The sequence below is a fragment of the Oncorhynchus keta genome, chromosome 27 (assembly GCF_023373465.1).
Source record: "Oncorhynchus keta strain PuntledgeMale-10-30-2019 chromosome 27, Oket_V2, whole genome shotgun sequence".
Classification (NCBI taxonomy): Eukaryota; Metazoa; Chordata; class Actinopteri; order Salmoniformes; family Salmonidae; genus Oncorhynchus; species Oncorhynchus keta.
In genome coordinates, this window is record NC_068447.1 from 21,893,900 (window position 1) to 21,907,593 (window position 13,694).

A 13,694-nucleotide genomic window follows, 5' to 3' on the forward strand; every position below is an offset into this window, starting at 1 on the left:
ATCTCCAGATTAATAAAGGGGTGCTAACATGTGGTTCATGAGAGAGCTCTTCCTCATCCTTGTTTTGAACCGGTAAGGAGTTTAAAGTAAACCAAACTGATGTGAAACAGTCAAGGAGTTCAAACTTCAAGGATTTAATTTACAAATAGAAAAGTTTGAGGATTTATGAATAGATCCTACCTTTTAGTTTCGCAAGTCATTAGACTCGTGCACTGTGCAGCCTTGTCAGGTTTACAGGGCAGAAATGCGTGTGTGGATATATGCGATGGAGCATTAGGACCCTGTAATAGGTGTTTTCAGGATTTCCTTCTCCAGTGCGCTCCAGTCAAGACTGTCAGGACGCATGAATCCCCTTTACTATCAGCAGAACCTGATTGCAGGAACAAAATAGTATAAATTGTTATGCTACCTGCTTAAAGGCACAGAGGGCTGAGTGAACAGCTTTCTCAACTCATAGGACAGGTAAAAGTAACTGTTTCTGTAAGGATATTCTTGAATAATAAATGGGGGATCAAAAGTATTGTGGCAGGAGATTAGACATATGCGGGGTCTTGCCGTAGGCTAACATATTATTATTATTAGTGAAAGTAAAGCGGACAATCTAGAGATCGGATTAGATCAACTATTTGGATCAAGATAGCATGCATGTTATTAAAGATGGGAAGCCAACAACAACATCTGAGTATTTGATCTTAATATGGGAATAGGATGTGTAGCCCGGACAGCTGCGTAAGAGGAACAGTATGCCTTAGGTGAAAAGAAGAACGAAAATGATCCAACCTGGAGTCACGTTCAAACAACCGAAAGTGTTCTGTGTTTCGAAAGCAAGCGTGTGTGTTATGTATCACCTGTTTTTTTAATAATCCTATGGAACTAACGGTTTTCGTCTGGATCCTTCACCATGTCAAAAGTAATTCAGAAGAAAAACCACTGGATCACCCAAGTTACCGAGTGCGCTGTGAGTCGGGATGCTCGCGGGGAGCTGAATGTGGAGCTGCGCGGCGGTGCGGAGAATGGAGAGTTTCCATACATCGGGGAAGTTAGAGAGGATGTTTTGGTTTATAAAAACGGACAACTGTCTGAGGGGGAGTTACTGCTGGAAGTTGAGGGTTTGTCGGTGTCTGGATTGCCACTCTATGACGTCTTGATTGTGATGAATCGTTGCAAGGGTCCCGTCAGGCTGAAAACTGTCCGACAAGGTAATTGTTCTATTTGAAAGTAATTATATAACACATAGACAAGCACATATATGGTTCAGATATTATAGTTTTTCACAAAACGTTTGTTAATCTATTCTATGAAAGACTGGGAAACGGTGGGATAGGGGATTGTCCTGAAAAGCCTCTCTCTTGCTCACACACACACACACACACACACACACACACACACACACACACACACACACACACACACACACACACACACACACACACACACACACACACACACACACACACACACACACACACACACACACACACACACACACACACACACACACACACACACACACACACACACACACACACACACACACACACACACACACACACACACACACACACACACACACACACACACACACACACACACACACACAGTATAGTCAAAGGAGAGAAACAGGCCAGAGGAGAATGCTTATATTACTGACAAGTGATCGGAGTCTGTTAAAACCATGGGGACATCAGAAACACAACAGTCAGCCATGTAAAGTAGGCCAGCGGAATGTGACACTCTCTGGTCATTTTGTTTTCAGCAGAACAGGATCACTGCTTGACATGAAGACTCTGTGACAGTCATCCAGCTTTTGTTTGTCTGTGGCTGGCCTGGCAAGGAGAGCTAAAGCTACCAAGGGTCAGAGATTAAGCCTCTCACATCGGCTGGATAAACAAGTGTAGCCCAGTCAACACATACTGTACAATCACCACCACATTTTCCAAATGATGCACCCTCTAACTCCTCAGGGTTAAAAAAAGTCACACTTTTTTCAGCTTTCCTTATTTCCTTAACCAGAATTTACATCTTACAGTTCGCCAATTTAACTCCATCTCCGTTACAGTCAGTGGAAGAGAGCAGTGTCGTGGAAGAGAATAGCGTGTTGTTGTGGTCCCATAGCAAAGTGTGGCTAATGCAGACAGATGTAGTACTCATAAGGAGAGACACCACTCGCAGGCGGGCCGACTGACTGGGTTATTTCTGGAAGCTCTCTGGGACTTAGATGAGCTTGACCCATTGCCCATGGTTTTCTGAACATCTGTCTGAGAGAGAGAGAGAGAGAGAGAGAGAGAGAGAGAGAGAGAGAGAGAGAGAGGAGAGAGAGGAGAGAGAGAGAGAGAGAGAGAGAGAGAGAGAGAGAGAGAGAGAGAGAGAGAGAGAGAGAGAGAGAGAGAGAGAGAGAGAGAGAGTGAGAGAGAGAGAGAGAGAGAGAGAGAGAGAGAGAGAGAGAGAGAGAGAGGGAGAGAGAGGGAGAGAGAGAGAGAGAGAGAGAGAGAGAGGAGAGAGAGAGAGAGAGAGAGAGAGAGAGAGAGAGAGAGAGAGAGAGAGAGAGAGAGAGACTACTAAAGGGCAATTTGCATTGTACTTCTGCTTTTTGACATTTTCATTGCATGCCTTCATGTTGTGTGTTGTTGTTGTTGTGGTTGTAATCAGTCTCATTCATGTCAGGGTAGTTTGGGGACAGCACGCATGGCTCTGGGGAGCACTATGTGGAGCCTACGCCAAAAGTCCAGATTCACCCTGTCAGTGGAAATACTGTAGTATACTGTTTGAGACGTATGTGGTATGTTTTACCACACACACACACACACACACACACACACACACACACACACACACACACACACACACACACACACACACACACACACACACACACACACACACACACACACACACACACACACACACACACACACACACACACACACACACATTCAACTATTTTCTAAGAGTGCTTCTCTGGGAAAATCATTAACTGTGTTATATAACAAGTTAGTTTCACTGTTTACCACCTCTCTGATGTACTGTATGAGTAGTGCACTAGTGTATCCATGGTAAAGGCAGTGCCCTGCTATAAACCCCTGTCCCCTTTCATGCTAGGGAAGGGCCCACCTCCTGTGTTTGCAGAGCATGGGTTTGTTCAGCTTATTTATTTTACATAACAACTGAGACTATATTACCAGAAAGAGCCAATTAATTAATGTTTAAAATAACTTTGTAGTCAAATAAACCAGCATGTTAATTGATGCTCAACATTTCTGCATACTGTTAGTTTTCATGTCAAAGCAGGGTATCATCAAACCTAGAGACCCAGACAGAGTAAACAAAACGCTGAGCTGTAATGCGTAGGAGATCTCAGAGCCTTCTCCATGCCTTTGCCAGCGGCTTCACGCATGAGTCAGCAAATTCCCCTTGACTCTAATGAGAGACGAGCATATTCAGTCTCTACACCTGGGCAACTGATAAGAGCTCCGTTGTGCTTTAACCTGTTGGTTCTCATGCAAAATAAGGCCCAGCATGGTCCATGGGAATAGAGCACGTCCTGCACTCTCATACCCAGACCAGTGGGGGCAGATCGGATCTCTCCCTCCCCAGGTGGCTGGGGATCCTGTTACTGCACCCTGATCACCTGAGCAGGTAGAATCTCTATCAGTGTGTCCCTGTGTGGGGTACTGAAGGTCCATAGGTGCCTACAGCTACAGAGAGGCTTAGGTTCACCCATGAATGCAGTGGCAAGCCCCCTATACTTCAAGTCTTTCTTTTCATTTGGAATAGTGGATTCCTGTGGTTAAGGTGAAGTATTGTAGGGAGATTCCTGTGGTATTGACTAAGTTGCAGTACTGTGTGTGTGTGTGTGTGTGTGTGTGTGTGTGTGTGTGTGTGTGTGTGTGTGTGTGTGTGTGTGTGTGTGTGTGTGTGTGTGTGTGTGTGCGTGCGTGCGTGCTTGCGTGCGTGTGTGTGTGTGTGTGTGCCTATCCCTTGAGTTTGTAATATATCTGCTAGCTCAGGAATTGTGCTTGGCCCAATTCAAATAATAGTACAATAGGGCATGAATGAAAAGCTGTGGAGAAAGTACTGTGCTCAGTTGTGTATATGTATCCATTGGTATTAATCCCTCTCCTGATTGTGGGAAATTATTGCAACATTCACCTCTGAGGGCTAGGTCATTAATGTTCTCTAGAAACAAACATATGCAACAAAAGTGCCTATTACACAGAAACAAGCGAGTGAGAAGCCATAGCTGGTGTACCCAGTGCACTCATTAGCATATTGCAACTTACCAGTTTGGTGAAACTGACTGTGCATACTGCAGCAACTTACCAATTTGGAGAAACTGACAGTTCATACTGCAGCAACTTACCAGTTTGGTGAAACTGACAGTGCATACTGCACCAACTTACCAGTTTGGTGAAACTGACAGTGCATACTGCACCAACTTACCAGTTTGGTGAAACTGACAGTGCATACTGCACCAACTTACCAGTTTGGTGAAACTGACAGTGCATACTGCACCAACTTACCAGTTTGGTGAAACTGACAGTGCATACTGCACCAACTTACCAGTTTGGAGAAACTGACAGTGCATACTGCAGCAACTTACCAGTTTGGTGAAACTGACAGTGCATACTGCACCAACTTACCAGTTTGGTGAAACTGACAGTTCATACTGCACCAACTTACCAGTTTGGTGAAACTGACAGTGCATACTGCACCAACTTACCAGTTTGGTGAAACTGACAGTGCATACTGCACCAACTTACCAGTTTGGTGAAACTGACAGTGCATACTGCACCAACTTACCAGTTTGGTGAAACTGACAGTGCATACTGCAGAAACATTCAATTTTCTTCCTCTTCCTCTATTTCCTTTTCACCTCAGTGCATTCAACTTCTGTGACCTTATGTAACATAGACAAAGTGGCACACTGCTCTTTATTGCAGTGTGATTCATTTCACATAATCATTTCAGTTGTATTACCTTCATCTCATTTCACAGTATTCCTGTAGCCTACCTCTAATGTACATAGAGACAGTGATTCATTTCACAGTATTCCTGTAGCCTACCTCTAATGTACATAGAGACAGTGATTCATTTCACAGTATTCCTGTAGCCTACCTCTAATGTACATAGAGACAGTGATTCATTTCACAGTATTCCTGTAGCCTACCTCTAATGTACATAGAGACAGTGATTCATTTCACAGTATTCCTGTAGCCTACCTCTAATGTACATAGAGACAGTGATTCATTTCACAGTATTCCTGTAGCCTACCTCTAATGTACATAGAGACAGTGATTCATTTCACAGTATTCCTGTAGCCTACCTCTAATGTACATAGAGACAGTGATTCATTTCACAGTATTCCTGTAGCCTACCTCTAATGTACATAGAGACAGTGATTCACTGTGTTGTTCAGTCATCCCAAACTGACCAGTGAATATGAGGACTTTGACCTGCCTGCACAGCTCTTATCTACTAACTGTTAGTCATAGTCATCTCCCATGTGAGAGACGTTCATCAGCATTGTTTTTTCACTTGTAGCCTAACACAGTGTTTCCCAAACAGTGGTTCCTTTTTTCCTTTAATTCACTCTTGAAAGTTGTCATAGAATGCACAAGGTGCAATTTCAAAATTGGGTAATGCATCAGCAGTTGTCCTATTGTAATGTCAGTCATTTCATACCTCAGAGATATATTTATAACTTGTACAAAATGTCCAGATCAACTAGCCCATGTCAGCTAATGTTTTTATCCCATAGATTTTGTTGTAATGTTTGAGTCACTCAAATATCACATGAATACACATTAGACATGGCAAAATGTATAGAATTGCAAGAAAATTTGCTTTAAAATGGCAAAATGTTCTCTGAAAAATACATAGAATTGCAGGAAATAAGCTTTAATCCTGTTTGTGTCAAATTGCTATACATGATTGATGATTGAAATACTCAGCTTGCAAGTAATGTTACCACCTGTTACTAAGGACAGTCAACTGGTCCTTGGACTCCTGGCGAAGACCTCAATGATGTTGTAACATTGTCTCTACCTTTGATCTCAAATGAATTACCCCTTATGGACATAAAAAGACAAAAACAGATAACCTTGTTTTTCAACTCATCTACCCCACCCACCACCAGTGGTGTAAAAGTACTTTCGTAAAACTATTTACTACTTAAGTAGTTGTTTGTGGTATCTGTACTTTACTTTACTATTTATATTTTGAACAACTTTTACTTCACTACATTCCTAAAGAAAATAATGTACTTTTTACTCCATACATTTTTTAACACACACCCAAAAGTACTTGTTACATTCTAAATGCTTAGCAGGACAGGAAAAGTCACACTTATCAAGAGAACATCCCTGGTCATCCCTACTGTCTCTGATCTGGCAGACTCACTAAACACACATGCTCAGTATGTCAATTATGTCTGAATGTTGGTGTTCCCCTGGCTATGCATACAATTAAAACAATATACAGTTGAAGTCAGAAGTTTACATACACCTTAGCCAAACACATTTAAACTCAGTTTTTCACAATTCTTGACATTTAACCATATTAAAAATGTCCTGTCTTAGGTCAGATACGATCACCACTTTATTTTAGGAGTGTGAAATGTCAGAATAATAGTAGAGAGAATGATTTATTTAATATTTTATTTCTTTCATCACATTCCCAATGGGTCAGAAGTTTACATACACTCAATTAGTATTTGGTAGCATTACCTTTAAATTGTTTAACTTGGGTCAAACGTTTCGGGTAGCCTTCCACAAGCTTCCCACAATAAGTTGGCTGAATTTTGGCCCATTCCTCCTGACAGAGCTGGTGTAACGGAGTCAGGTTTGTAGGCCTCCTTGCTCGCACACGCTTTTTCAGTTCTACCCACAAATGTCCTATAGGATTGAGGTCAGGGCTTTGTGATGGCCATTCCAATAACTTGACTTTGTTGTCCTTAAGCCATTTTGACACAACTTTGGAAGAATGCTTGGGGTCATTGTCCATTTGGAAGACCCATTTGTGACCAAGCTTTAACTTCCTGACTGATGTCTTGAGACATTGCTTCAATATATCCACGTAATTTTCTATCCTCATGATGCCATCTATTTTGTGAAGTGCACCAGTCCCTCCTGCAGCAAAGCATTCCCACAACATGATGCTGCCACCCCCGTGCTTCAGGGTTGGGATGGTGTTCTTTGGCTTGCAAGCCCCTCCCTTTTTCCTCCAAACATAACGTTATGATCATTATGGCCAAACAGTTCTATTTTTGTTTCATCAGACCAGAGGACATTTCTCCAAAAAGTATGATCTTTGTCCTCATGTGCAGTTGCAAACCGTAGTCTAGCTTTTTTATGGCGGTTTTGGGGCCGTGGCTTCTTCTTTGCTGAGGGACCTTTCAGGTTATGTCGATATAGGACTTGTTCTACTGTAGATATAGATACTTTTGTACCTGTTTCCTCCAGCATCTTCACAAGGTACTTTGCTGTTGTTCTTGGATTGATTTGCACTTTTCGCACCAAAGTACCTTCATCTCTAGGAGACAGAACGCGTCTCCTTCTTGAGAGGTATGACAGGTGTGTGGTTGCATGGTGTTTATTTTTGTCTGAGGTCTTGGCTGATTTCTTTTGATTTTCCCATGTTGTCAAGCAAAGATGCACTGAGTTTGAAGGTAGGCCTTGAAATACATCCACAGGTACACCTCCGATTGACTCAAATGATGTCAATTAGCCTATCAGAAGCATCTAAAGCCATGACATAATTTTCTGGAATTTGGGAATTTTGTTTAATGGCACAGTCAATTTAGTGCATGTAAACTTCTGACCCACTGGAATTGTGATACAGTGAATTATAAGTGAAATAATCTGTCTGTAAACAATTGTTGGAAAAATTACTTGTGTGATGCACGAAGTAGATGTCCTAACTGACTTGTCAAAACTATAGTTTTTTAACAAGAAATTTGTGGAGTGGTTGAATAATTCGTTTTAATGACTCCAACCTAAGTATGTAAACTTCCGACTTCAGCTGTATACATTTTTTTGGTTTAATTTAAGGAATTTTAAATTATTTATACTTTTACTTTTGATACTTAAGTACATTTTAGCAATTACAATTTATTTTGATACTTAAGTATATTTAAAATCAAATACTTTTAGAGTTTTTCTCAAGTAGTATTTTACTGGGTGATTTTCACTTTTACTTGAGTCATTTTCTATGAAGGTGTCTTTACTTTTACTAAAGTATGACAATTGGATACTTTTTCTACTACTGCCCACCACAAACGGAACTGACATGGCTTCCCTCCTCACCCCCTAAACATCCTCACCCCGTCAGCCCTAGGGTTGACAGTGACCTGCATTCTTGGTGGTTGGTTACTCTTTTATCAGCCAGGTGTCTAACCTCTATCTCCCAGGCTGTCAGGGGGGCTTGGTCACCTGGACCTCCAGCCCCAGCAGCCACAAGAGTTCCACCCCCAGCCCAAGCAACCCCAGCCTGAGCCCTGCTCCACAGACGGCCAGGGGGATCAGAACCTCCTGCAGAGAGGAAGGAATACCAGACATTCCTGGGGAGTGGGACTGGGATTCTCCTGGTACGCTCTACTGAATAATCTAGTCAGCCCGCTCGCCTGCTTGCCTGCCTTGCCCTGTTTCCCAAAAACTGCCACTTCATTCATGCTGTTTCAAGGCAGACACAAACACATGCAGACACTCGTGGACTTGTGCACAACACAGCCCCGACCTGGAACCCTTAGTGAAAATGCAATTTAGTGAAAATGCAATTTTACTCACACAGATTTGCATGTTGACTCTGTCATTTTATATCACAAGATAAAAAGCAATAGCACCACTTCTAGAATCACCTTGCATCTAGAGACACAGCTACCAAAGTTTTATACATAATTCAGCAATTACAGTCATTGAACAACAAGACAGCTTTGTACTAGTAGGATTTTTAAAACCTCATATACAGTGAGCTACAAAAGTTTTGGGACATTGTTTTACATCTGTACTCCAGCATTTTGGATTTGAAATGAAGGTGCAGATTGTCAGCTTTAATTTCAAGGTATTTTGATCCATATCGGGTGTACCGTTTAGCAATTACAGCACTCTTTGTACATATTCCACCCATTTTAGGGGACAAAAAGTATTGGGACAAATTCACCTACAGTACCAGTCAAAAGTTTGGACACACCTACTCATTCCAGGGTTTTTCTTTATTATGCCAAGAGTGTGTAAAGCTGTCATCAAGGCAAAGGGTGGCTACTTTGTAGAGTCTCAAATATAAAGTATATTTTGACACTTTTTTGGTTACTACATGATTCCATGTGTGTTATTTCCTACTTTTGACATCTTCCCTATTATTCTACAATGTAGAAAATAATAAAAATAAAGAAAAATACTTGAATGAGTAGGTGTGTCTAAACTTTTGACTGGTACTGTACAGTATATGTTTATTAAAGTTGTCAAAAGTTAAGTATTTGGTCCCCTATTCCTTACATGCAATGACTAGAAATTTGACTCTACACATTTGTTGGATGCATTTGCTCTTTGTTTTGGTTGTGTTTCAGATTATTTTGTGGCCAATAGAAACTATTGGTAAATAATGTATTATTTTGTGGCCTATAGAAACTATTGGTAAATAATGTATTATTTTGTGGCCAATAGAAACTATTGGTAAATAATGTATTATTTTGTGGCCTATAGAAACTATTGGTAAATAATGTATTATTTTGTAAATATTGTCATTTTGTGACTTTGCAGATGGCCGTCTAAAATGGAGGGGGGTGTACAAAAAGTGATGTAAATACCCTCAAATTAAAGCTGACTATGCACTTTAACCTCATATTCATTGTATATATTCAAATCCAAAGTGCTGCAGGGTGGATCCAAAACAACAAACAATGTGTCCCTGTCCCAATACTTTTATAGCTCACTGTCATTTCATACTGTACACGTATTCATTAATAGACATGCAAATCCAGTCCCCAGCCAGAGATGTCTGCTATGATGTACTGGTCTGGGAATGCATGTGAAGTCCTACTCATATTTGCTTAACTATGAGGACTCTATCAGTTTTGATTAAGTACAACCTATGTGTATGTCCCTGAGAGGCTTGTCAAATGCCTGTGCCATAAAACCCATAGCAATTCTCTCTCTCTCTCTCTCTCTCTCTCTCCCTTACCTACCTCTCTCTCTCAGTTCCCCCCCCTTCTCCCTGCCCTACTCCCTGCCCTACTCAGCCAGTGACACAGATGAGGCTTCCATTTTGCTCCTCCCCTCCTATAGGCAGAAACCTAAAAATTAAGTCTTTATATATATTCAAGACTCACTGCACTTACTGCACTGTTGGAGCTAGATACATAAGCATTTCGCCACATAAACACACAATCAATACAATTTGATCTCTCTCTCTGTCACGGGATTCTAGGAGTGGTGGGTTGGAATCAGGCGCAGAGAGCAGGGTTCAGGCTATCGTGATTTATTCTCCGGCCAAAAAACGGTCAGCCAACATACAGGGCGTGTAGAACAGAACAGAACAGAACAGAACAGAACAGAACAGCCCAGCCCAGCCCAGCCCAGCCCAGCCCAGCCCAGCCCAGCCCAGCCCAGCCTAGCCAAGCCCAGCCCAGCCCAGCCCAGCCCAAACACAGGACCAAACAGTCCGGAGAATACACACATGAAAACCACATCCAACAGAGTAACAAAAAACAATCCTGCACAAAACAAGGGCGGGACAAACTACTACATATAGGGAAGCTAATTAAACTAAAATACACACAGGTGAAACTAATAAGACAAAATCAACAGACAAACGAAAAAGGGATCGGTAGTGTCTAGTAGGACGGTGACGACGACCGCCGAGCACTGCCCGAACAGGCAGGAGAGCCAACTTCGGTGGAAGTTGTGACACTCTCTCTCTCTCTCTCTCTCTCTCTCTGAACCCATAGCAAGTATCTCTCTCTCTCAATTCAATTTTAATTTAAGGGGCTTTCTTGGCATATGCACATTACACACAAAAAAAAAATGTCAAATATCAAATGATGTCTAAAAACAGTGTTGTAACAGGTCACATATCTTGCTGCTGTGATTGCACACTGTGGTATTTCACCAATAGATATGGGAGTTTGTCAAAATTGGATTTGTTTTCTAATTCTTTGTTGGTCTGTGTAATCTGAGGGAAATATGTGTCTCTAATATGGTCATACATTTGACTGGAGGTTAGGAAGTACAGTTCAGTTTCCACCTCATTTTGTGGGCAGTGTGCACATAGTCTGTCTTCTCTTGAGAGCCAGGTCTGCCTTCTGTGGCCTTTCTCAATAGCAAGGCTATGCTCACGAAATCTGTACATAGTCAAATCTTTCCTTAATTTTGGGTCAGTCACAGTGGTCAGGTATTCTGCCACTGTGTCCTCTCTGTTTAGGGCCAAATAACATTTTATTTTGTGCTCTGTTTTTTTGTTAGTTCTTTGCAATGTGTCAAGTAATTATCTTTTATTTTTCTTAATTTAACCTTATATTAAGTAGGCAAGACAGTTAACAAAAAATGGGATTCCCAATCACAGCCGGATGTGATACAGCCTGGATTCGAACCAGGGTCTGTAGTAACACCACTTGCACTGAGATGCAGTGCCTTAGACTGCTGCGCCACTCAGGGGTTATTTTGTTGTCTGGGGCCTCTGTGTGGTCTGTTTGTGTTTGTGAACAGAGCCTCAGGACCAGCTTGCTTCGGGGGCTCTTCTCCAGGTTCATTTCTCTGTATGTGATGACTTTGTTATGGAAGGTTTGGTTATCGCTTCTTTTTAAATGGTTGTGGGATTTAACTGCTCTTTTCTGGATTTTGATAATTAGCAGGTATGGGCCTAATTCTGCTCTGCATGCATTTTTTTGGTGTTTTACATTGTACACAGGATATTTTTGTAGAATTATGCATGCAGTCTCAATTTGGTGTTTGTCCCATTTTGTGAATTCTTTATTGGTGAACGGACCCCATACTTCACAACCATAAAGAGCAATGGGTTATGTAACTGATTCAAGTATTTTTGCCAGATCCTAATTGGTATGTCAAATGTTATGTTCCTTTTGATGGCATAGAAGGCTCTTCTTGCCTTGTCTCTCAGATTAAATCAAATCAAATCAAATTAATTTATATAACCCTTCATACATCAGCTGATATCTCAAAGTGCTGTACAGAAACCCAGCCTAAAACCCCAAACAGCAAGCAATGCAGGTGTAGAAGCACGGTGGCTAGGAAAAACTCCCTAGAAAGGCCAAAACCTAGGAAGAAACCTAGAGAGGAACCAGGCTATGTGGGGTGGCCAGTCCTCTTCTGGCTGTGCCGGGTGGAGATTATAACAGAACATGGCCAAGATGTTCAAATGTTCATAAATGACCAGAATGGTCGTATAATAATAAGGCAGAACAGTTGAAACTGGAGTAGCAGCACGGTCAGGTGGACTGGGGACAGCAAGGAGTCATCATGTCAGGTAGTCCTGGGGCATGGTCCTAGGGCTCAGGTCCTCCGAGAGAGAGAAAGAAAGAGAGAAGGAGAGAATTAGAGAACGCACACTTAGATTCACACAGGACACCGAATAGGACAGGAGAAGTACTCCAGATATAACAAACTGACCCTAGCCCCCCGACACATAAACTACTGCAACATAAATACTGGAGGCTGAGACAGGAGGGGTCAGGAGACACTGTGGCCCCATCCGAGGACACCCCTGGACAGGGCCAAACAGGAAGGATATAACCCCACCCACTTTGCCAAAGCACAACTCCCACACCACAAGATCGTTCACAGCTTGGTGGAATTTACCTGTGGCGCTGATGTTTAGGCCGAGGTATGTATAGGTTTTGTGTGCTTTAGGGCAACGGTGTCTAGATGGAATTTGTATTCGTGGTCCTGGCAACTGGACCTTTTTTGGAACACCATTATTTTTGTCTTATTGAGATATACTGTCAGGGCCAAGGTTTGACAGAATTTGTGCTGAAGATCTAGGTGCTGCTGTAGGCCCTCTTTGGTTGGGGATAGAAGCACCAGATCATCAGCAAATAGTAGACATTTGACTTCAGATTCTAGTAGGGTGAGGCCGGGTGCTGCAGACTGTTCTAGTGCCCTCGCCAATTTGTTGACATATATAATGAAGAGGTGTGGCTTAAGCTGCATCCCTGTTTCACACCCCGGGCCCTGTGGAAAGATATGTGTGTGTTTTTTGCCAATTTTAACCATACACTTGTTGTTTGTGTACATTGATTTTATAATGTTGTATGTTTGCCCCCAACACCACTGTCAATCCATTTGTTTAACCAACCCTCATGCCAAATTGAGTCTAAACCTTTTTTGAAATCAACAAAGCATGAGAAGACTTTGCCTTTGTTTTAGTTTGTTTGCTTGTCACTTAGGGTGTGCAGGGTGAATACGTGGTCTGTTGTATGATACTGTCATGATTCTCCTGTGAGGATCCAAAGATCAGGACAGTGGATCAGCGTATACGGAGCCCTTTCGGGGGGTTATGATGTGGGGTTTTTATGACACTTCACGTCGATTGTAAATTCTAATGCAGCAGACGACTCTTTTTTGGTCTCTAGTATGGGTGAATGGAATGTATTTTTGTTACAGGAGGGTTTGCCACCCAAAACTTCAACATCAAACAATGATCACAGGGACAATATATTTTAACATCTGAATGATGAGAATGAT

General features: G+C 41.9%; 1 protein-coding gene across 1 annotated transcript in view; it reads left to right on the forward strand.

Moving 5' to 3' along the window:
* The first annotated feature begins 367 nt into the window (after nt 1-367).
* Nucleotides 368-13,694, forward strand: part of LOC118360276 (membrane-associated guanylate kinase, WW and PDZ domain-containing protein 1-like) — a 228,660-nt gene continuing 215,333 nt past the window's right edge. The window contains 1 exon segment of the mRNA XM_052481927.1: nt 368-1,199. Within this exon segment, the coding sequence (XP_052337887.1) occupies nt 902-1,199 (298 nt within the window). The 5' untranslated portion in view covers nt 368-901.